This window comes from Humulus lupulus, chromosome 3, assembly GCF_963169125.1.
Source record: "Humulus lupulus chromosome 3, drHumLupu1.1, whole genome shotgun sequence".
NCBI classification, from domain to species: domain Eukaryota; kingdom Viridiplantae; phylum Streptophyta; class Magnoliopsida; order Rosales; family Cannabaceae; genus Humulus; species Humulus lupulus.
The window spans coordinates 65,139,313-65,163,848 of record NC_084795.1 but is presented as its reverse complement, the minus strand read 5'-3'; the positions used below and the strand labels follow the sequence as shown (position 1 = coordinate 65,163,848).

General features: G+C 36.0%; 1 protein-coding gene across 1 annotated transcript; it reads right to left on the bottom strand.

Moving 5' to 3' along the window:
* Positions 1–4,731: 4,731 nt before the first annotated feature.
* Positions 4,732–5,439, bottom strand: LOC133824265 (uncharacterized). The gene has a single exon (XM_062257134.1). It carries the CDS (start codon positions 5,437–5,439, stop codon positions 4,732–4,734), a length of 708 nt encoding a protein of 235 aa, XP_062113118.1.
* Positions 5,440–24,536: the final 19,097 nt, after the last annotated feature.

The following is a 24,536-nucleotide window of genomic DNA, read 5'->3' as shown; positions in this document are numbered from 1 at the left end:
AAGTATGATATATTTCTTATTCTTCTGCTCCATTTTACGTGAATAAATATATTTTATGTTGAATGTGATTTGAATGTTTTAAATGTAACAAATCATTATCTGTAAATTCATAAATTTTAAGAAAAAGATAAAGAACATTAATTAATAACAGATGAACATGGATGTGTGCATAAGAATAAAAAAAACGAAGATAACCCACCACCTGCCGGGTAGGCCTCTTGGTAGGGGTTCAATCCCAAACCCTTACTGTTGTTGGCAAATGGTATATATATATTTATATAAATTTTTTTTAGGCAGAGACATCACTTTTTTTTTTTTTTTGATGAAACCAGAATTAAATTGAACCACAAGCCAAATACAAAAACAAGGAGCCCCTCTAGCCGATGATTACAAGAGATTAATTTTCTCAAGGAAAGCTACATCTTTGCTTTCCAACTTAGATCTAGACGAATTATCAACTCTAGCTTTCAATCAAACTTGTAACAAAAAACACAACTTTATTTACAGACATAGAACAGAAATTAAACAGGCAATGGTTCCTATTCCACCAAATCATATACACTGAAGCAGCTAAAACAGCTGCCAACAATTTTTGCTGCAGACCCTTTGGCTTCCCCACCATCCAAGCAATCCAGTCTTTAAATTGAACCGGCCAGATATCAAGACCCAGCCACTCAGCAATTCGGCTTCTCACCAGCTGAGAGAACTGGCACTGAAAAAACAAATGGTCATGGCTCTCCTGTTGTAATTCGCATGTTGGACACAAGACAGAAGGCAGTTGCATATGGCATCTCAACAGGTTATCTCTGGTTAATAAGTGCCCCAAAGTAGCTTGCCAAAGGATAAAATGATGCTTGGGCAGAGACAGATTACACCAAACCACATGAGCAAAAGGAGCCCTTTCCTTGTTAAGCAACTGAACATAAAGCTTGCTAATATTAATCTTGTTGTTCTTTGCTGCCTTCTCCAACATCTCAGCATTGATGGCAGATTTCAAGTTAACTAACTTACGCCAATACCAACTCACATCTGAATGAACTTTGTAATCCCAAATATTTTGCCCTTTATGATAAATGGCATCTATCCATTTCACCCAAAGAATATCCTGTTTAGAGGAAATAGCCCAAATGTACTTAGCTAGTAGCACCATATTCCCTTTAGACCCTTCCTTAAACCCAATACCCCCAAGTGTTTAGGAAGGAAAACTTGATCCTAAGCCGTGAGGTGAAACTTACTTCTATTTTCATTTCTACTGCTGGTCTCCCAAAGAAACTTCCTGCAAATATGATCAATCTCAGTAATAACACTCTTTGGGAGAAGGAAAATACTCATCCAAAAAGCTCTAATTCCCAATAAAACAGAGTGTATAAGTTGAGCTTTCCTAGCAAAAGATAAATGTCTACTAGACCAATGATGCAATTTCAAGTGAATCTTCTTTATTATAGTATCACAATCCCCTGCTTCTACTTTGCAGGCCTAAGAGGAACTCCAAGGTATTTTAAAGGGAAAGTACCTTCAGTATAGTGAAGACCCTTCAGAATTTCCTTGGTCTCTTTCTCAGTCAAATCCCCAAAGTAAACTTGAGATTTATCCAAATTGGCTGTTAAACCAGAAGCACCACTAAATGATTTGAAACAGTCTTGAATAACTTGAACTGAAGCATTAGATCCCTTACAAAAAAGCACCAAGTCATCCGCAAAACAAAGGCTCACCAAATTCAGTTTCTTACATTTAGGGTGAAATCTAAACTCCTTACGTTGAGAAGCTTGAATGAGCAGTCTAGTAAAATACTCCATAACAAGAACAAATAGCAGAGGAGACATCGGGTCCCCTTGTCTAAGCCCCTTCCTACCAGTAAAACTACCTTGCACTCTACCATTCATCAAGATTGAATAAGAAGAATCCTTTAAACAAATCATAATCCACTTAATAAACTGTCTCGGGAAACATAAGGCTGCAATGATATCCTCCAAAAATTGCCAATCAATTGAATCATAAGCCTTACTTAGATCAACTTTCATCACACATCTAGGAGAGATATTCTTCCTCTTATACCCTTTAAGAATGTCCTGAAAAATAAGGATATTATGAGCTAACAGTCTATCCCTAACAAAAGCTCCTTGATTTTGGTGGATTACCAAAGGAAGAATCAAATTCAATCTACCACATAGCATCTTTGAAATACATTTATACAATGTATTGCAGCAAGCTATGGGCCTATAATCCACAGCCTTATTCGGATTCTCAACTTTTGGAATCAATGACAACATAGCATTTGTAATGCCCCGAATTCTCCGATGGGGTTTAATGGCATGATTAGTAGGCCGGGAGGGCCATACTTGTTTAATTATGCTATTAAATGGTTATGTGCATGTTTATGTGAATTATATCATAATATAATGTTATATTCATGCATGTGGGTCCACATTTGTTAATTGAACTGTTTTGGCAATTTGTCCCGTTTAGGGCATAATTGTGTATTTGGGTGCAAATTGTGAATTATGAATGAGATTCCATCATTATGGAGATATATTCGAGCTAGTTGACATGAGACGGTCATATATAATGGATTAGCGGTTTTGTCATAACGGGGTCAGATATGGGGTAATAAGAATGTTTATTTGATGATAAATTGGGAGTATTTGAGATCAGGAGGAAATTTTGGTGGTTTTGATTATAATGTCCTCGGGGGTATTTTCGGGGTCCCGAGCACTAGGTTTTATTTGAGGTTACTTAAGCATGAAGTAGCTTCTCAGATAGAACGTACATTAGAAAACCTCTCGTTCTTTCCCGTTAGCTCAGTTTTGCCATCCGAAGCATTTTCGAAGAAATCTTGAGTTCTAGGAGTCAGAATCGAGCGAGGATCAAGGCATAGCGATCCTAGGAAATATTAGAAGCTTCTTAACCGAAGGATTTGATGGAAAACAACTCAATCGAAGGTAATCGAAGTTTAAAGTTTTGAGTTTTTAGAATTTCTAAGCTTTGAATTAGACTATGTGAATTGTTGAGTTTTTGGTTCGATGAACCTTGGGTTTTGAACCATTAGGAAGCTTGGGAACTTTGATTTGATGATTGGGGAATATTTAGGTTTGATTTTGGAGGCTTTGTAGTGATAAAAACGTGTTTGGGAATGGCCCAGGGTTGGGGGCCGTGGCCCTGTTCTTGGGGTGCCGCGGCCCTTGCTTGAAGAAGCAGGCGGAGCTTTTTGTGCCTGCTGGGCGTTGTGGCCCTTGCTTCAGGGAGTGCTGGGGGCCACGGCCCAAGGTGCTAGGGCCGCAGCCCTTGGTCAGTTTTCGCCCTGTTTGTGTGTTTTGACCCCGGAAACATAGTTTTAGGCCTCGGGATTGTTCTTACTACTTGGATTAGTTTGGATTGATCTCCCAGAGGCTAGATATTGGTTTGGAACCCTATGATGTTCGTTTTATTGATGGTATTCCTTATTTGGTTATGATTAGGTGACCGCTAAAGGACTTAAAGTCATATCATTCTCAAGGGTCAATCTTTTATTCATTCTAGCTCGAATCTGAGGTAAGAAAACAGTGTAAGGAACTGCACCCCCAAATGAGACATGCATGGTTATATTTTGATGCATGTTGGATGGTTAAATGTGGACATTGATAGCATATTGAATGCTTTGCAAGCTTGCTCATTTGTATAAAGATATCATTAAGGCATACCATGAATATTGACTATGAAACTGTTCAGAGCTCGAGTCTCTGTGTTTGTGCATGATCATTATTATGCTAGCAATTGTTAAGTAAGCGTTATGAATGCCCATGTTTATATATTTGATCTATGATATATGCTTGGTAGCATTGCTTACTTGGTAATGGCACTGACTCATTAGTCAGGGCATTGACTCATAAGTCAAGGATGGTTTTTGCATGCTTAATGCAAGCCAACAAAGATTAGATCTAATCGACATCTGCATTGAATGACTCAAATGAGCATTAATGCCGGACCGACCTCAAGTTCGATGAATATTAATAAGCGCTTGTCTAGCCCAAGGCTAGAAATCTAGAGCCAGAGCCAGAAAAGGCTAAGGTGATCCACAGGTCACATGGCTAGGAGGGTATGGGACCTCCAGAGCATGGCTCATTAGTCACCTATCCAGAGCGTGGCTCATTAGTCACCTATCCTGAGCGTGGCTCATTAGTCACCTATCCTGAGCGTGGCTCATTAGTCACCTGTTCAAAGTGTGTGGCTCATTAGTCACCTGTTCAAGGTGTGACTCATTAGTCACCTGTTCATCTAATGGCTTGAGACTTATCCAACAGTCACTCATCAGTTTAGAGCTATAAGCTCGGTGTGATGTAATTACATCATATGAGATTGTTTACTTACAATATGTGTTTTCTTGCTGGGCTTTGGCTCATGGGTGCTATGTGGTGCAGGTAAAGGGAAAGAAAAGCTCACCCAGCCTTGAGTGGAGAGCTGAGGCGACGTTGTGTACATATGCGGCCGTTTGACCACCACGACCAAGAAGTTCTCAGAGGAACTAGGGGGTTTACCCTAATTTTGCCGCTTAGGTCGGCGGGTTGTAAATTTTAAATAGTAATGGCCATTTTGAGATGTAAATAACTTGTAAATGTTCTGGTGGGCCCATGAACAATTTTTAATAAAATATATCCTTTCCTCTTTTGTTGATTTTCACCTTAACATAATAATGACACTAGAAGCACGTTTTTAACCAAAGAACTCAGGCAATGAGTCAAATTTTCGGTTCACCAATCACCGTCGCGTGTCCCGGGGCAGCCGGGGCGTGACAGCATTATTGAGGCCTTTAGGCAGCGAACCCTGCTGAAAGAATCCCAGAATTGCATCTAAAATATGACCACCAATCTCATTCCACACTGCTTTGAAAAAACCCGAACCATAACCATCCGGACCCGGACTCTTAATTGAACCAATACTAAACATAGCATTTTTAACATCCTTCTTAGAAAATGGCTTTATTAAAACCAGTTGTTGCTCTAAAGATAAGATGTTACCATGCATAAAACACTCCTTTTGAATAGGACTCGAAGTCTTACTTTGACTACCCAAAATACTCCGAAAATGATGTAAAAAATGAGCCACTACATCCTCATACTTCTCTATGATCTGTCTAGTATCAGTAACAAAAGAGGTTATTCGATTTGACTCCTTTCTCTGTTTCAAACAAGCATGAAAATATGTTGTATTATCATCTCCAAATTTGAGCCAGTTGACTTTGCTTCTTTGTCTAAGGTAACTGTCATAGAACCTGGAATGCTGAACCAAATTAACAAAAGCTTTCTGTTCCTCAGCTTGAAACTCAGCTGAATGAGGATCTTGCTGAAGCTGGTATTGAGCATGATTGTAACTCTCTTTAGCTACCTGAAACTTGTGTTCAACATCACCAATCTCCCACTTATTAAACTTTCTCAGAACATGAGTGAGCCTCTTCAGTTTCACCATAATTCTGTCTAACCCATGAGCTGCTACTGGTTTGTTCCAACTCTGCATAACAACAGTTTTGAACCCTTCATGTTCAATCCAATGTTGAAGAACCGAAAAGGCTTAAAACCAGTGTTCACCTCAGTCACTGCCTTAACAATACAGAAACAGTGATCTGAAAATATGTCCCAACTTATAACATCTATCGAATCAGGAAAGAGATCCATCCACTCTTCATTCTTAAAAATACGGTCTAATTTAGAGTAAATTCTTGCCCCATCAGCTTGGTTATTGGTCCAAGTATAATGAGAACCAATAAACCGAAGCTCATCAGCTAGCCCTAAAGATTTCCACCTTTGAGCATCTGCCATTTCAGCTGCAGAAACAGGACGACCCCCAAGCCTATCATCAAATTCAAAAACTGAGTTAAAATCCCCTGCCATTAACCAAGGTGAAATTGGAAAATTTAGACAAGATAAGTCATGCCACAACTGAAACCTTTCCAGAGTCGTGTTTCTACCATAAACAAATGTCACACAAAACTCTCTATTCGACTGTAACTCCTTAATAAAAGTATGAATATATTGGTCACTCTCTTGCAAAACTTCCACTGACAGAATATTACTCTTCCAGACCAACAAGATTCTACCCTCACTAGTAATCCCTTTATAACAGTTCCAATCATCAAAATATTTAACCATCATCTCCTCCAAATTAGCTCCCCTTAATTTGGTCTCAAGAAAAGCACCTAAACAAATTTTATTAAGCCTACAGAAAGCACTGAGGGATCTTTGTTTTTCCCTCTTATTCAGACCTCGAACATTCCAGCTAAGAATGTTGAACTCCCCCATTGGACTTTTTTTCTGCAATGACAGCCAATTTAGTAACCTCCAACCTCTTATCCTGTAGAATACTATAAGTATTCCTCAACTTATTCGGAGCCTTGGTAGCTAATATCTTCATCCCACCCAGTTTCTTAGGCGTGATCCAATCCACCTCATGAGATTCATTTCTGTCAGCTGTCTCCTTGTCCCCATCTACCTGAGATTGTTTTGACACTTGATCATTAACCACACCAGAAACACCTGTTTTCAACTGAACATCAGAACACTCCAGAGAGTCTGCTTTTTGTTTATCCTTGGATAAAGACTCAGCAGCTGACTCTGAAGTACTTGTAACATTATGCAGCTCAGAAGAATTGACCTGATTTTCTCCTTCAGATTTCTTTTCTTTTGGTCTCCAAATCTCCCCCTTTTTCTTGTTACATAAAGACTCAGTATGGCCATACACCCTGCAATTCTTACAATGTGTTGGCAGCCATTCAAACTCAACAAATTGTTCCATTAATTGACCTCTTTCATTCAAAAATTGAATAGACTTAGGAATCTCATCTGCTATGTCAATCTCCACTAACACCCTGGCAAATTGCATCATAGACTGATCCTTTGTTACCATGTCCACAAGAATTGGTTTCCCAAGAGTACTCACCAAAGCACTCAAACATTTAGTTCCCCAATATTGTAAACCCAAACCAGGTAATCTCACCCAAACAGGAACATATTTGACTAACCTCATGTGAGCTAAATCAGTGGTCCATGGTCTCACAATGACTAGTTTTCTATCAAAATGCAAAACCCCAGCTTCTAACACTAAGTCTCTAGTAACTTCATCTCTGAATTTAACAAGTGTATACCCTCCATTTAATCTCGCAATCCTCTCAATACCCAGCTTACCCCACATTCTCTTTATGAAACCTTCAAAAACTGCAAATGGGGGATTGGCTCCTAATACCATACAAACCACAGCTGAGTTCCAGAAAGACACCTCAACTGCAATTTCCTCCACATCCACCTAAGCAATCTGATGGCCATCTTGAAGTAATGGTTCTTCAAATTGCAACCGTGCACCTCCTTGGTTCGGTAACATTGCTCTAAATGTAGACCACTTATCTTTGGCCTGATTTGGAAAATCACTGCTATTCTCTTTTTGTTCACTCCATTTCAGCCCAGAATCGTTTAACCCAGTCCTGCGCGCATTCAAATCCCTAGTTATCGATCCTCCAATCTCAGGAAATTCAACCATAGTATCTTTGAAAATTTCCTCCATCTCAGTCGAAGGCTCTTCATCATCAATAGCTAACTTTTCTCCACCCGATTCTTCAATCCCTGGTGCTTCATTCCCCTTGTCGATAGTAACAGGCTTCTGGTGTACCTTCTTGTGTCTCGCCATGGAGAAGATAGAGAGAAACCTCACGCCCCTTCTTCATGAATAAATTTGTGGTTAAATATTTGTATATATTAGAGACATCACTTTTGTTTCTACTGTAAGAGTATTTTTTATTTTCAGTATTTGAAAAAATTATAATAAAATTTTTTGGTATGATGACATACATCATAGTTATATATAATAGGCATCCTGTCAATTTTCGGAAAATTCCGAATAATTTACAGTGTCAAAATAAAAGTTTAAATAGTGAGTTGCACACGTGTCTGATTTTTTTTACACGCATGGAAAACATATTATTTGAACTTTGATTTTGGTACTGTAAATTCATCGAAATTTCATAAAAATTGGTGAAATCCCTACTATAACTATCATGTATGTTTTCATACAAAAAAATTTGGTTATAATTTATCTAAGTAATGGAAAAAAAAATGCCCCTACGGTAGGGGCAAAAGTCTAAAAAGCTCTCTATAAATATATAGGGTATTTCTATGGTGCAACTCACAAAAAGAGGCGCACCGGTGCTTCTCTTCTTGTTTGCACCTCGTAAACAGTTTTCGAAGCGAATATTTTTTATCACTGTGTATATTGTAGTTATTTAGAGCAACTTGAAAATTTTCAAAAAATTATGAATAATTTACAATACCGAAAACAAGGTTCAAACAGGTTATTGCACTTGTGACTGTTTTTTTTTATGTGCATCGAAAACAGTCAATACTCTAAATTATTCGGAATTTTCTAAAAATTTGCAAGGTACTCTTAATAACTATAATATACATGATCATAAAAAAAAATCGCACCAAAACTATTTAGGGAATACAAACAAAAGGAGATGCACGTGCACCTCTTTTTGTGAGTTGCACCAAAGAAATTCCCTAAATATATATATATATATATATATTGTATATTATACTATGTATTATGCTTTATATTGGGATGTATTTGTTGTTTTCTTAGTAGTGGAATAGTGGTACTTTTTATCATTTGGATGAGTTCTTGGACACTACTTTCTCTAGATAAATATTAAAATATTGGAGAGCAATATCAAATACTTGAGCTTTGTAATTGGCTGATTTATCTAATAGTGGGCACTGTTCAACTTGGGGAATTACCATTGTGAAAGTTGAGGCTACATATTATGTATTGAATTGTAGTATGCGAAATTTCATATTATATGCATAATAACTTAATGAAATTTTTTAATATGCCACCATAATTTACTATCCCAAATGTATGACAATTTTAATTTTTTTGACAAAAATACCCCTAACATTTAAATACTTATTTTCTCTCTCAATCCAAACTTTCTCTCTCTAACATCTCTTATTCTCTCACTCTCTCTAACATTCTAATCTTGTAGATCTCGAAAAAAAATACCAAAACTAAAAAAAAAAATCATCTGAAACCGACATTTGACTGAAAAAATATGAATCTCCAAAGTTTTCGTCAAAGTTTTTGTCAAATTTTAGTACAGAGCATCGAAATTGCATCGAAAAAGCATCGTTTGGGATAAAAATATTGTTTTCATGATTGCATCGAAACATCATTGATATACCATCGATTTTGCATCGAAATACCATCGATTTCCCATCGAAACACCATCGATTTTGCATCGAAAATTCATCGTTTTGGCAAAAAATAAGTTTTCATAATTGCATCGCAACAACATCGAAATACCATCGATTTTGCATCGAAATATCATCGATGTACCATCGATTTTGCATCGAAAAAACATTGTTTTGACAAAAAAAAACAAGTTTTTATGATGAAAAATCGATGGTGTTTCGATGTTCTCTCGATGAAAATCGATGGTTCATCGATGATATTTCGATGCAATCATGAAAACTTGATTTTTATCCAAAACGATGCTTTTTCAATGCAAAATCGATGGTGTTTCAATGTAAAATCGATGGTACATCGATGATGTTTCGATAAAAAATCGATGGTGTTTCGATGCAAAATCGATGGTACATCGATGATGTTTCGATGCAAAATTGATGGTGTTTCGATGCAAAACCGATGGTATTTCGATGCTGTTGCGATGCAATCATGAAAACTTGTTTTTTTTTGCCAAAACGATGACTTTTCGATGCAAAATCAATGGTACATCGATGATGTTTCGATGCAATCATGAAAACTTGATTTTTATCCAAAACGATGCTTTTTCGATGCAATTTCGATGCTCTGCACTGAAATTTGATGAAAACTTTGGAGATTCATATTTTTTCACTCAAATGTCAATTTCAGATGATTTTTTTTAAATTTTGGTATTTTTTCGAGATCTGCAAAATTAGAATGTTAGAGAGAGTGAGAGAATAAGAGATGTTAGAGAGAGAAAGTTTGGATTGAGAGAAAAAATGGGTATTTGAATATTATGGGTATTTTTGTTTAAAAAATTGAAATTGTCATATATTTGAGATAGTAACTTATGGTGGCATATTAAAAAATTTCACTAAGTTATTATGCATATACCATGAAATTTTCGTGTAGAATTTCTAATTATAGCATGTAATAATTAAAAAAAAGGATAATTAAAAAATGTCCCATATGTTTAGGTTAAATTCCACTTTCGACACTATATTTTAAGAAATTATAAAAGGACCCCTCTAATTATTAAAATGGTAAAAAATAGTCCTTGGACATGATTTTAGTCAAATTTTGTTAAAAAAAAGTCTAAAATACCCTCAATTTTTAAAAATTAATTATTTAAATTTATATCTAATATTTGAGCAATTAAAAAAAAATAAAGGCGTCATAAAAATTTTAATTTAAAATATTTATTACATTAAACTAGAACCCTAAATTAAAATTTCATAAAAAAATAAAAACAAAAACAAATTTAAAAAATTAAAAACAACATTATACATGTGTTTTTAGATAATCCATGGTGTTCTTGAGTTCATCACTTCATTAATAATCAAATCCAAGCCATTTTTTTTATTGAGCTTAAAATTTGATTTTGAAAATGAATAATTATTAAAAACTGAGGGTATTTTAGTCTTTTTTGAATTTTTTTTTTGACCAAAATCTTGTCCAGAAGACCATTTTCTTTCACCATTTTATTTATCAGAATGACCCTTTTATAATTTCTTAAAATAGAGGGTCCAAAGTAGAATTTAGCCTTAAAATGAGACCTTTTTTGTATTATTAAAAAAATGTTGATAGAAACGCATGAAAATAGAAGAAAAGTTGTAACCAAATATGAGATTTTTCTTTAACTTTGAAAAATATGACAATTTTTTTTCTCAAGTTTCTTATGGTATATTTATTTTATTACATTTTATGCGAGTTTTTTTCCCATATGTTTGTAATATTTTATTTGTATACCATATTTTAATTTTATATAATTTTAGTAGGTAGTTTTAATATATTTTGAGGTTATTTTTATAATTTTAATCTATTTGTAATATTTTTTATCATTACTATTTTATAAAACATATTTTTTTACATAATTTTTTAAAAATAAAAAACTGAGACCTTCACTTTGCTTTTTATTCTTATTTCTTCTTTTTATTTTCTTCTATTTTTTTTTATCTTCTTCAATATTTTCTTCGCAGTAACTGGTTACCACTATCAAAACAATTTTGATGTGGTAGTAATCATAGGGAAATTTCAGTTTCTATGCATTATAGGGGCTTCAAATTAAAAAAAAAAATCCCTTGGTATATTCACTTTACATTTTAGTGCTATCATTTCCCTTATTTCCAAAAATACCCCTCTTATTACTTTTGCACCCAACTCTTCCTATTATCTCTCTCTCTCTCTCTCTCTCTCTTGGTGTTCTCAAAAAATGGTAGCCACAACACCACCATCACCACACACCTGCAACCCTATCTCTTTCTTTGAAAATGGCAGCCACACACCACCTCTTTCTCTCTCTACCCCTCCAAATCTCATCTCTCTTTCTCTTAACTTCTCCATGGAAGCTACACAAAAGAGACCCATAATAGTTTTGAATAATTTATAACTTAAACTCATGACAAGTATCACTTAACACAGTAAAAATTGCATTTCGAACAGATCTGGGCATGATTTTGAGGATTTTTTTTTTTTACGATTTCTTTTAGATTTGAAACTCTGAAATATGCAAAAATATTGACTTTTCTCGATGGTGCACGATTCCAGCTCGATGAGGCCTTCAAAATCAAGATTTTCATGGAAATTTGACTTTTCTCAATGGTTGCTCGATAGTTGCTCAATGATGCTCGATGCGATTATCGCAAGAGGCGTAATTTTTCACTTAAGTGTCCGTTTTGGGTGAGTTTTTTTTTTTAATTTGAGTATTTTTTTTCAAGATCTACACATTTGAGATGTGTATATACACATTTGGTAAGTGTAAAACTTGAAAAAATCAAAATAAAAAATCAAAATATACCTCATGTTTAAAACATGTTTTTGTATGTTTTCAAGCTTTAAACTTCTCAAATGTGTATAAACATGTTTCAATTGCGTAGATCTTAAAAAATACCCAAATTAAAAAAAAATCACCCCAAACGAACACCCGAGTGAAAAATTATGCTTATTGCAGGAATTGCATCAAGCAGGTATTGAGCAGGTATCGAGCACCAACGAGAAAAAAACATTTTTTTTCGTAAAAACTTGATTTTTAAGGCCCAACGAGTAGTATTGAGCAACCATCGAGTTTTATCGAGCAAAGTCGATTTTTTCATGAAAATATTGATTTTTAAAGCCTCATCGAGCTGACATCGAGCACCATCGAGGAAGATTGAGTTGGGCATGAAAAACATGAGTTTTTATGGAAAAATTAATGAAGATGGTGCTCAATGTTGGGATTAGTGCCCTGTAAAGCATATGTATTGAACAATGTTTTATGAAATAAATAATTGAAATAAAATTTTGCATATATTTATTGTTTATTATTATTATTGTTATTATTATGATTGTTGTTATTGTTATTATTATTGTTATTGTTATTGTTATTATTATTATTATTATTATTATTATTAGAATAATATTATATATGAATATCTGAATATTCCCAAATTCGTTATTGTGACTACAATCTTGTATTGGTACAAGCGGATTAAGATTGTAGGAAACGAATTTAAATAGTTCGCAGTAAAACAAAGTTATATGGAATCTTTGGATCAAATACTGTAAGTACGATTCACTAGTATTATTAGTACATGTAATCTAGATCCGGATTACTGATGTAGTGAGACATCTTAGTGGATGTACTTTGTATAAAGTAGTTATACATGAATGAGGCCCGATATGTTATTAATACTTAATAATATCGTTTATTTTATAAGTATTAATTAAACATATCAATAAGATGATCATATACAAATTGTTCTTATTCTTGAAGTTATTATGAACTCTTGTTTATGTCATATGAGTTATTTTATTCACTCGTTATGGTTTGTCAGATTGATCAGGTTGAAAACTTTTATTTTGGGAACTCATTGATGTAAATGGTTGGGGACATAATATACATATATGGAATCTATACATTTCCAAGATGTATTGAATAATGGTTCTCTTAAGGGTTGACTTTTGGAACTAAAAGGTTATTGAGCTCAAATTCATAAATCTGTTTATGAATTAACCTTCACTAGTATAGTTAATGATACTTAAGGAAACAAGATATAATTAAAGATTTTAAACGGTAATTAATTCCTACTTTAATTATGAACCATTAATAGAGAATTGAATTGTATGTAGTGATTAAATCGATTGACACTTTTTATATACTTAAAAGTACTCAATAAATAAATGTCTATAATTACAAGAATGGAGTCTCATATTTTTAGTGGAATAATATTGAGATTAATAAATTAAGGTTATTATACTAATTAGTTTTAATTAATAATCTAAATTTATTGGAGCTTGAAATTATAGGTCTATAGGTCTTTGATATGGCTCTATCAACAATATTCAAGGTAAGAGTGGAAATTAGGAAAAATCAAGAAAAAGACATATTTGGAAGAAATTTGTTCTTTAGGGTCAAATATGCAATTGAGGCTGTTGACGCGGTTCTTCGCCAACAGGTAATTAAGAGAGGGAGAGAAAGGGATTAGTGCTGAAAGCAGAACCGTCACAGATAGGAAATCTTAGGGGATGAACTAGGTGACTCAAGACACGTTTTTAAGTGGTTCAAAGGTTAAAATCCTTCTACTCCACTAGTCAATATTATTGATCTATTCTGGGTATTTGGTTACAAGGTGTATCTCTTCAGAGACTATTTTTTCCAACCCTTATCAACTCCCAGGGTCTCCATATTTATAGGAGAAGGCACCTGGAAGTTGGTAAGGAGGTCATCCCGTGACCTTCTTATTTGTCATATCAACTCTGTGACATTCATGATTAATTCCTAAACCTGACACATAAGTATGGTCAAATCGATAGATAAGGAGATAATGGGCTGCACGGCCCAACCCAGCCGTGGGTGTCTGAATACGCACGTTCCTGCTGCGTGTCCGAGAAGTCAGGGAGATATCGGACACGTGATGTCAGATATAGGCATGTTTATCTTGCGTGTGTTGACTTTACAAAGGGTCAGAGATCCACGAGAAGCTCGTACCACGAGCTGCTCCCCTGACCCGACCTGAGGCCTTCAGACTCCTTCCCCCAGTCTTGGGCAACCTTGGCGAGTCCTTGAGGATGCCTCGAGCTAATAGGGTACGACCTTGAAAACAGGAGCTCCGGCCTGGGGAAATTTACGGACTAACCATGATTAGTCCGAGGCTCGACCTGCTAACCAGCCCGTGGGAAAACCAGGGCGTACAGATGCAAATTATTTAATTAATATAGCAATTTTCAAAATTGGTATTTTAATTAAAGGAATTTTCAAAATTCATTTTTAAATAATGTAAAATCCTTTTTTGGCTAAACTCTAATTTAGACAAAATATTTTAAAATGTTTAAAGAAAATTAGTAGCATATCTCCATATTGATTTTCGGATTAATTATCAATATTTTCAGCTGATTTTGTAATGTGAAAATATCTTTAAGTGTGAATATATTTGTTGCCTTATTTATCACAAATAATCAATTTTTGGTAAAAATATATTTTGCAACTATCTTGAGATTATTTTCAGAGATTATGTGGGATTATGACTATTCTGGAATAAAGAAGGTGTCGAAAATGAACATGGTCAAAAGAATTGACCATGTTCTTTCTGCCAGATAAAACTGATTACGTTGCTGACTCATCAGTTTCCTTTTCTATCAACACAGAATCCATCTGGCTGACTGATTTCCTAAATCAAAGGAATTCGCAAATTGATTTCAAAGATACCAGAAAATGATGGCCTTGTACGATTTCCTTGCCGATAAATACATTGCCAAGGCCTTTGGAATTTTCACCTCTTCCATTTTGAATAATTGTAAACATTACGTTATTTTGAAGATTGTCTTTATTTGTAGAGATTAAGTTTGTTCACCTTAATCTTTGTGAGAGTGCTGAGTGTACTTGTGAATATCTATCTAGTCCATTGTAAACAGATAGTATTTATTGTGAACGTGTTCATAAGGATCTTCGGGAGAGGATTCTATCTAAGTCTTACTTCGGGAGGAAGTGTGCACTCGCTATTCTTTGAAAGGAGTTCAAGAGAATCATCGTTTCATCAAATCAGATTCGTAGAGAAGAATACAACAAGATTGCGGCAATAGTTTAAGAGGGAGTCTTACATTGTTTAAGTCAATGCTTTTGTACACATTGTTTCTTTACTAATTGGTTTATTCTATGGGCGTGGCCCCAAGGAGTAGGTTATCCGAAAGGGTTTCTGAACCTTGTAAAAATTCGGTGTGTTATTTATTGTTTTGCACTGTCTATTTATTGTGTTCAGTTTCTGTCGTGACAAGTTCAGATTCTGTCCCGACAAAACTGCTATTTATGTAAACAGTTAATTACCATTTCGCACTTTAATTAATTCACATGGTTTAATTAATTTGGTAATTACTAAGAACAGAATTTCAAATAAAATGGAAATTTCGAAAATGACATTTAAATAATTAGGATAATTAATTTTGAATGAATTGATTTTATTTAAATAAATGTGAAAATATATTTATGATGATTCAAATTGGATTTGAATTTGAAATAATAATTATACTTTAATTAATCTAATAAGATAAGTTATCAGGTTTAGATATTTTTGAATAATAATTATAGGGATGTGGCACTTATTCAATATTTTCCATTATTGAATAAATGGAAATAGTTTCATAAGACGCCTAACATAGAAAATATTCTAGAGAGAAAATTCTAAGCTTTTCACAAAGAGAAAAATATATTTCTCTATCTCTAAAAACTGTCTTAGACCTAATATTCCAAGATCTTCTGAGTTGAGTACATTGTGTGAATCAGAAATTTTCCCACCATTACTCTACATGCCCACACACGTCTTGAGGTGTAGAGATACATCTTGGAAGATATTGGTCCGAGTACTCAAAAAGGTTGCTTTGGATTAGATGTTTATTGGAGTTACTAAAAGATAGCAAAGATTTTTGATTGTTCTACAACTAGAAAATCCTTATCTTTGATTAATGTTTTTCATATTAATGGATCCGCTATTTATAGATTGTTTACATAATTTTTTATTTGAAATCTCTGGGTCCACCACCCCGTGCTTTCCGCTGTGCATATGGTAAACTAGTTACCAACAATCCCTATCCCCCGATGATGATGCAGCTCCACCCCCTTTGGTTCTTCTTCTTCTTGTTCTTCTTCTTATAAGTCGAGGGTTATCTATTATATCTGATTGAAAGAGTCGACTTACAAGTCGAGAGTTTATCGATTATATTCGACTGAAAAACTCGGCTTATAAGTCGAGGACCTGTCTATGGTATCTAATTAAAAGCTCGGCTTATAAGTCGAGGACCTGTCTATGGCATCTGATTAAAATGTCAGCTTATTAGTCAAGGATATTTCTAGTTTAAAAGGCTCAGCTTATAAGTCGAGGGTTTACGAGGCTCGGCTTATAAGCCGAAGGTTTAAAGGCTCGACTTATGAGTCAAGAGCAACAATAGTGTGCTGAACACCGGTTGATGTGGTTAAGCTAACCCGGAAGCATGATATACTCTTGAACAGCCTTGTGGTCGCCTAAAATAATAAGCGCCACGTATGCTTGGCCAACCCTAAGGTTGGTTATACAAGGAACAGGGCAATGGGCCCAGGGTGGCCCTATAGTCACTTATTTGGAGAATAGGGGAATGGGCCATGGTGTGGCTCTATAGTCATTTATCTGGATTGAATTCATGCACGAGTAGGGTTACTACTGCTAGGCATGCTAATTATGATCATGTGATCTGATGATTTACTGTTTATGAACATGATTATATTTTCTTGCTGAGCCTCGACTCATGGGAGCTAAATGGTGCAGGTAAAGGAAAATATAAGTTGGACCAACCATGAGTTCGAGAACTTCAGAGGCCGGGTGTACATATGTGGCCTGCTCGACCGCCACAGCCAAGGGTATCAGTTGGAACTAGGGTTGGACCCTGATTTTGCCGCTTAGGTCGACTTTTGTATTCATTTTGAGTCTTTAATAGTTTTAAAATTTGTTGGGATCCCATGTATTGAACTCAAACTCTTTTAATGAAATAGTTGACTTTTGACTGAAATTTTTAGTACCTAAACCTGGTGTTATTTTCAATTACATGTTTTAAGTCCAAATGACTCATTTAGTGAGTTAAGCACTATTTTAATTACACAATGTAATGGTCATGTATTAGGAAGACGTTACAACTTGGTATTAGAGCGGTTTAGGATTAAGGGTTCCTAAAGATTGGCTGGGCATGTACATTCGCCGCCGAAGACAAACTCGACTCAGGGTTCAGTAACTAATAATATGAATCCGTGTTTAGTTGCCTCTTCGATATATGAATATCTTATTTGCATGCTTGATTAGGAAGCATGGGTTATACTGATAGGCCCTGGCCCTTGATTGTTGTGTGAATGATAAAAGACGTGCTTATTAGCACCAGTATTGCTATGAATATTAAAGAAATGCTTATTAGCACTATTATTTGTTTATAACTGCTAAGGGCGTGCTTCTTAGCATTATTGCTGCTTCTGAAAGCTAGAGAATGCTTATTAGCCTTGTTATATGCATATGAATACTAAGAACGTGCTTATTAGCACCTTGATTGAGCATGAATATGAATTGACTTGCTTATTTGTCGATATTAAAAGAGCCAATCAGAGATACGCAGCGGGTAATGGGCCATTTTTTATAATTATTAGTACTAGTTGTTTACCGAGTATTTTGGAAACTATAAATATATTAAGAAATCAAAGCTAATAAGAAAGGAATGATTTAAAAAAAAGGCCAAAGTTTTTACGTGGTTGGGGCGTTAATGAGCCTTAGTCCACGAGTCAATTGTATTGAGCTTTAAAGAGTTTAACAATGGAGATTTTCAGCAAGTTCAGCAACGTTTTTGCATGCATGAAAAGTTTGGGTCGGATCCTTGCTACAGTGCACTAATGGCCCTATTTATAGGTGGCCATGTAGTTTAGGCCGGACTAATCTGGGCCCAATAAAAATATAAGCACAATTACCCTCTAATGGAGCTATAGTAAAAATGGAGAATGTAATTACAGAATGTTTAATTTAGGCCCACTGGGCCGACTTAAGCGTGGTTGAGCATTACAGCTGCCCCTTGTTCGTTGATACGGGCTGGTGCTCGTGAGTAGTCAGAGGGATTCTGGGGACATGATTTTTCAGAGTAGTGGCAGTACCGATACCTAGAAACATTGTACGTTCCGTGCGTATCCCTTTTGCAGGTTAGTTGAGAAGACCAACTACCAAATTGATCGGGACACGTCAGTCGGATGAAGTGGTCTTGTTCTACCAGGACGTATGATATGGGTTCATTTACCAAGGCAGACATCAGTTAGTGATGAAGGATCAAAGGGTGTATCCTGGTAGCGAGTTCAAGTGTGATGATGGACCCGGAAACTCCATCCGGATCCCACATGGTGGGATCCGACCCTTGGACTTGGATGTCCACCATAATGATCTCTATCCTGGAGGGTGGAGGTTGTGTGCACTCATGAGATTGGTCTGGGCCTTCATCTCAGGTCTTGGTTCTCATAATACTTGGATTATGGGCCAGTTATCGGTCCTAGGATGAGTTTGGGCCTTTAGGCCTCTGGTCGCTCAATGTTCACTGGGCCCTGGCCTCTCTTGAGGGTTCATGAAGCCTATTTGAAAGTGTCATGTGTTCTTGGTGGAAAATATGGACAACATTTACCCCCCAAGTCTTCATTTGTGTTCTCGCAGTGGAGTCTTGCCTATTCGTCCCAGTTCAATCACCTGAGTCCCAGATCAATTACCTACGTCCCAGTTCAATTAACTAAGTATCAGTTCAATTACCTATGTACCAGTTCAATTCCTTGAGGGCCAACCGATTAACCCCAACCTTTCGGATTCCCATTGACCAAGGCACATGTCTCTAGGTAAATGGTACGTTGGTGCCACTCGTGCCCAAAAGATGTGTGGAAATTACTTCGTTGTCCTGGGTGACTGATGGATGTCAGTGCATTTTCCGAAGCATCCCATATATGTGAAACTACACTTTTGGCACTCAAGTGGGCTATTTAATGTACCTTCACTGTCCGAAACCTTCGGATGTGGATCTTCTTAGGATATTCAATATAAGCAGTTGGATGAGAGAGGCATGGATCGCAAGTTAACGAATCAACGTTCTAGCACTTGATTGGGATAGTTAATGTGCCTTCGCTATCCGGAATCGTTGGATGTGGATTTTCTGAGGGTATTCAATGTGAACTGTTGGATTGGAAAGAAGATTTCTCTCCTACAAATACGCGAGTGGGCTCCCTTCCTCATTTTTATTGATCCTGAATTTTTTAACTAGAGAGTAGAGAGCAAAAAACCTTGAATGTCTAAAATCGCAAACAAATTTTTCCAACATTTTCTACATTTCCAAGCCCACTAATTTCCATCAAACTCGCCCTTCGTTCATAAGGAGGACAACTTCGCCCGGATGATCCTTTTGAGAACATTGACGAGTTGCTCTACCGTCTTCTCAAGTTGAAGGCTGAGTTTCTACCAACGTTCGTGCCTCTTCACTAACTAACCTCAAGCTTAAATTTCGCTAGCAAGTCTTTCTGGCCAATTCCTTTTTTTTTTTCTTATTGTTTTCTATTGTCGTATCACCTCAGTGACCAGCTTGAATGTTAGGGTCGTGACCACCGTGTAGTGTGGTTCTAGGTAGTGATGAATAATAGAGAAATTTTTAGGGCAAATTTCTTTCCAAAAATATTCCGCGACTAATGAAGTGAGCTAGACCGCTTTGTATCGACGAACCCAGACGCCTAAAAACCGTCTGGGTGAATTGTTTCCCTATGCAAAGTTGTTTTGCTTTCAATTCTCGACTTATGCTCCTGGGACCTTAGTTGGTCTTGGAGAATTGGCCGGAGGGGACCTCTCCAAGCAGTTTAGGAGAATCCCCGTGCCTTAACCATTTTTTCTTTGGTTTTGGTGCTAATTGCTTGGTTCTTGCTTTTCTTGTCGCTTCCAAGTCTCTAATCATGGCTCACGGCGTCACAGTTCACTCGAAGGATGCTATGAATGCAGGTGCAGCCCCAGTCATATTGGAGGGGCATAAGTTTCCCACTGGCAATACTTGGGAAATGGATGCGAAGATGAACGAGTTCCAGAACTCCCAGATGCTAAATGAGTTGGAGAAATCCTTCGGGGTAGAGTCGACTATGGGAATCTTCTTCAACAGGCTGGCCCAGAAGGAGAAAAAGGCCTACACTGGAGTGGGTGCATTTGTGGCCTGGAGCACGGGCCACATTAGTACGGGAGCAAGTCTCCCGCTTCACGACTATTTTTTGTGATTCCTCCAGTTCGTGGGTATCGTGTTGTTCCAACTTCTGCCCCAGGCGTACAAGTTGCTCGCGAGGTGGTATGTTTTATGCGTCTGGAAGGAAATGGTGAAGTCCACCCCCGTGGAGGTGCTATACTACTATCGGTTGGAGCTGCAACTGAACTGCAATGATAAAACGCAGGATGGGTTTTACAAACTGAAGAGCCGTAATGTCGGTCCATCTCCATCCAACACCTAGAAACACCCCTTGAATGTCAGACACTATTGGTTTATGACATCCGAGTTCAACCTGAAGAAGAATCCCACTTTAGTTCTGGACTTTCAGTGTGTGGGTAAGTTTTCTTTTCCCACTCTATGTTTTGCCATTTTTTTTTCTTTCATCGGATATTCACGTTCCTTTGAACAGGCCCGTATGCCCAAACCCAGATGAATAAGTTCATCCTGGACAGGAAGAAAAAATATGCCACCTTTAGTGCCGAAGATCTGGATGTGGGGGGGTGAGTGAGCTCGGAGAATCTTCGGCTGGTCGGGTTGCTTGCCGACCATCAATCAATAAACGCCCCCAACCTTCAGGGACTGCAATGTGAGAGGGACCGTTCTCTGAGGGAAGATTTTCCCCTCATTCATATTGAGGTGGTGGAGGCTACGGTCAGGGAGGATGTGGAGAGGTTGAAGGCGAAATGTGTGCACGTTGCGAAGAGGGCCGGGTTCGAGGAGCTAGATGTCTTGCTCGAGGGGAGGCATTCTAACACTGGAGCTCCCGGAGCCAGCATCTCAGGGCAAGGTAAATCGCCTCCATTTTTTACTTATGCCCCTCATATTGAGGGCTTTTTTAGGAATAGGCAACAAAACCAGGACTATTTAACCAGGACTACTAGCAACATGGGGCTTCCTCGCCCTACTGCCGTGGACACGCTGGCCCTTACACATTCATCTTGGTTCCTTCAATATGATAGCTTTTTGGGCCTGGATGACATGGGGGATCAAATTTATGCTTTTTCCCTAGGAGAATTAAGTCGGGCTTGTTTCATAGATAAGGGTCCGTCCCAGACGACTTAGACTTGCATGTTTCTTTTGTTTCACGTGCTTTTTTGGTTGTCCTTCTCGCTTCGTTGCTAACCTGTACTTTGTTCTTATTTCAAGGGAACCAAACATGGTTGATCCCGTAGCCAAGATGAAATAGATGATTGAGGCCAGGGCTGCCAAAGCCAAGGCATCAATGAACACTACAAAAAATCTGACATTTACCTACCAATATTTTAGGTACCCATATTTGTTGGTAGGTAAATGGTACTTTTACCTACCAATATTTAATGGTATGGATTTTTGGAAGGTAAATGTTGGTTAATCTTATAATATTTCAGAATTATCATTTGCTACCCATAAAATTGGTAGATATAGAGCTTTTCCTACATATATATTGGAGGGAATTTTTTTTATCATTTCCCTCCTATGTTTCCTTCCATTTTTATTTTATTTTATAATTTTATATTAAGTTAAATGGTGATGTGTGTGCTTATGTGTCAAAAAATATCCTAGGTGCCAGTATGTGAATGTTATGTGTGGAAAATGTATGCCATATCATTGTATGATGTGGCCAAATTTTCTCAATATATTAAACCATATATATCAGAAGCCCTAACATCTCTAACTATAGTATCAGCCGCATCACTCCCTCTCTTTTTTATTTTTATTCTCTCACCCTTCGATTCACCATTTTCATTATCTGGTTTAGCATCTCGCCATCCCTTCTCTCCATCTCTCAGTTGCATCTCAACATTTAGCATCTCAATGTCGAATCTTTCCCTCTCTCAATCGCATTTAGTTGTCGCATCTCTCCCTCTCTCAGTCGCATATCAACGTTTAGCATCTCACCCTTGATTTTTTCATTCTTTTCGTTCTATCACCATGTTTCTCGGCCTTTTTTTTGCATCTCACCATGTTTTGAGCTCTCTCTCTCTCTCTCTCTCACCATATATTTCGATCCTCATCTTCTTTTTCTTGACCCAGCTTTGCAACCTACTTTTTAAGCCGCAGCAATAACTTTATATTTGTTATCCACCGTCGTGCATGGATGTCTCTGTCGCCCTTTGTCTTCATATCTGTGAGGTATGTGCGTTTTACTAATTATGTTTTTGTTTAAAAATTGTCTAAATCTTGTATGTATAAAAATGTAGTAATGCCCTTGTATATTGCTTTATAAGGCATGATATCGGTTTGTTTGAAGGATTTGATCGAATTATTCTAATTGGTTGGCTTTGAGATTTAGGATTCTATAGCTTGGGCAATGAGATTTGAGATTCTTTCGCATGGTGGCCTTGAGATTTTAGATTGTTTGGGTTGGTGGCTTGAGGTATTTATCTATGGTTATTACTTATTACATGAAACTCCAATACTCTGAAGGATTGATGATGATTCATTATTTTGAGGTAAATTTTTTAGTTATGTTTGCTGCCTATTTTGTACATGTGATATAGGTTTTGGATTTAAGAGATTTTCTAGTGTTTTGATTATGATTTATGTGTTTGTTATGTAGGTTTCGTTATAATTTCTTTTTGTTTTATGTTTTTGATTAGTCACCTAAGTTTATATTAGATTAAATTTTCAATAGTTTGAAGGATCGATGATGATTCATTTTTTTTGAGTTAATTTTCTTATGTATTTTTCCTGTTATTTTGTAATATAATGCTTTAATATAATTTGGATGGTACTAGTTTGGTTCTTCAGTTGCAAAAACAAGTTAGGAGATTACACAACTTTACTGTTTAGTAAGGTCAGGTTTTCCGTAATTATGTTTATGGCCTTTTCTATTGTGAATTTTAATCTCAATTTTTTTGGTTGTATTATATTAGATCACATGATGCCTTAATCCTTTTGATACACTATTCATTTTGTGTGGTTTCTAAAGCTTTTCAAGTATACTATTCTTATGTTTTATTCTGAATGTTTAACAACATATTTGGGTGGGACAGTGTAGACTACAACTTTGGAATACTCAAACCAGTAAGAATCAAAACTTCTTTGATATTTAGAACTAATGAGGTTACTATTGCATCATAAAGTCATTGTTAAAGAATGTAAGACCGAGTTCTAAATACAATCCTTGTTCCTAGATACACAAGTCATTTTCTATTATTTCCATTAACAAGATATAACTTTGACAAGATCCAAATATCAATTGCACTGTCTCTGTGGTTCCACTTTTGCACTGTCAATTCTTAAGTCCTTTTATACATTTCTTCTCCATTTGACTAATTTTTTTACTACTATATCCTCGATTATGCAGTTTAAGGATGACAACTATCGCTCAAAATTGATTTTATATCAGGTATTAAATACTAATAATTGTACACATGTTTGTTTGTTATTTTCTTTAACTTACTAGTGTTACAAATTTTTATATAGTAGACAACTGATTTCATTGATGAGAATTGATTATTGTCAATGAGAATTTAATGCGCTTGTAGGTAGCAAGACTACAAGTTTAGTTGCAAAGGAGAGAGATCTAAGGCTTGCTCTTAATGTAGGACTTAAAATAATGTCGCATGGACCATTGTCTTACCTAGCCACTATTAATGAAAGAAATGGTGTTTATTTTGTGGGCATCTATTATGAATTTTCTAATATGCACCAAAAATATTACCTTCAAAAGCAAAACTTGAACAAACAAATATTGTAGAGGCAGATGTTTGTTTGATGTAGAACATTGATGATCTTGAAACACATTTTAAACAATGAAGTGAACTACCACGACTTTACAGAATTCACACAATATTTGTATACAAGAGGGTTGCTCAATTGTCCACAAGTCTTGTCTAATATATTTAGAAATACAAATAACTTTAATGTAATGTTTTCCATTAGTAAAGGATTAAATATGATAGAAATATCAATTTTTTAAGTTTTTGACAATAATTGTAATTTCTATTTGAAAATTTTTAATTTTATATTTTTATAGATTTTGATGCCTAAGTGCATAATTGAACATGAATTAATATTAGATGTTAATTATTTAATTTTATATTATGGTAATGAAATGTGGAATGCTTAATTTTTTTTTTAAAAAAAATATC

Coding starts and splice junctions, on each gene's coding strand:
- LOC133824265 (XM_062257134.1), bottom strand. CDS start 5,439: ATGGTGAAACTGAAGAGGCTCACTCATGTTCTGAGAAAGTTTAATAAG.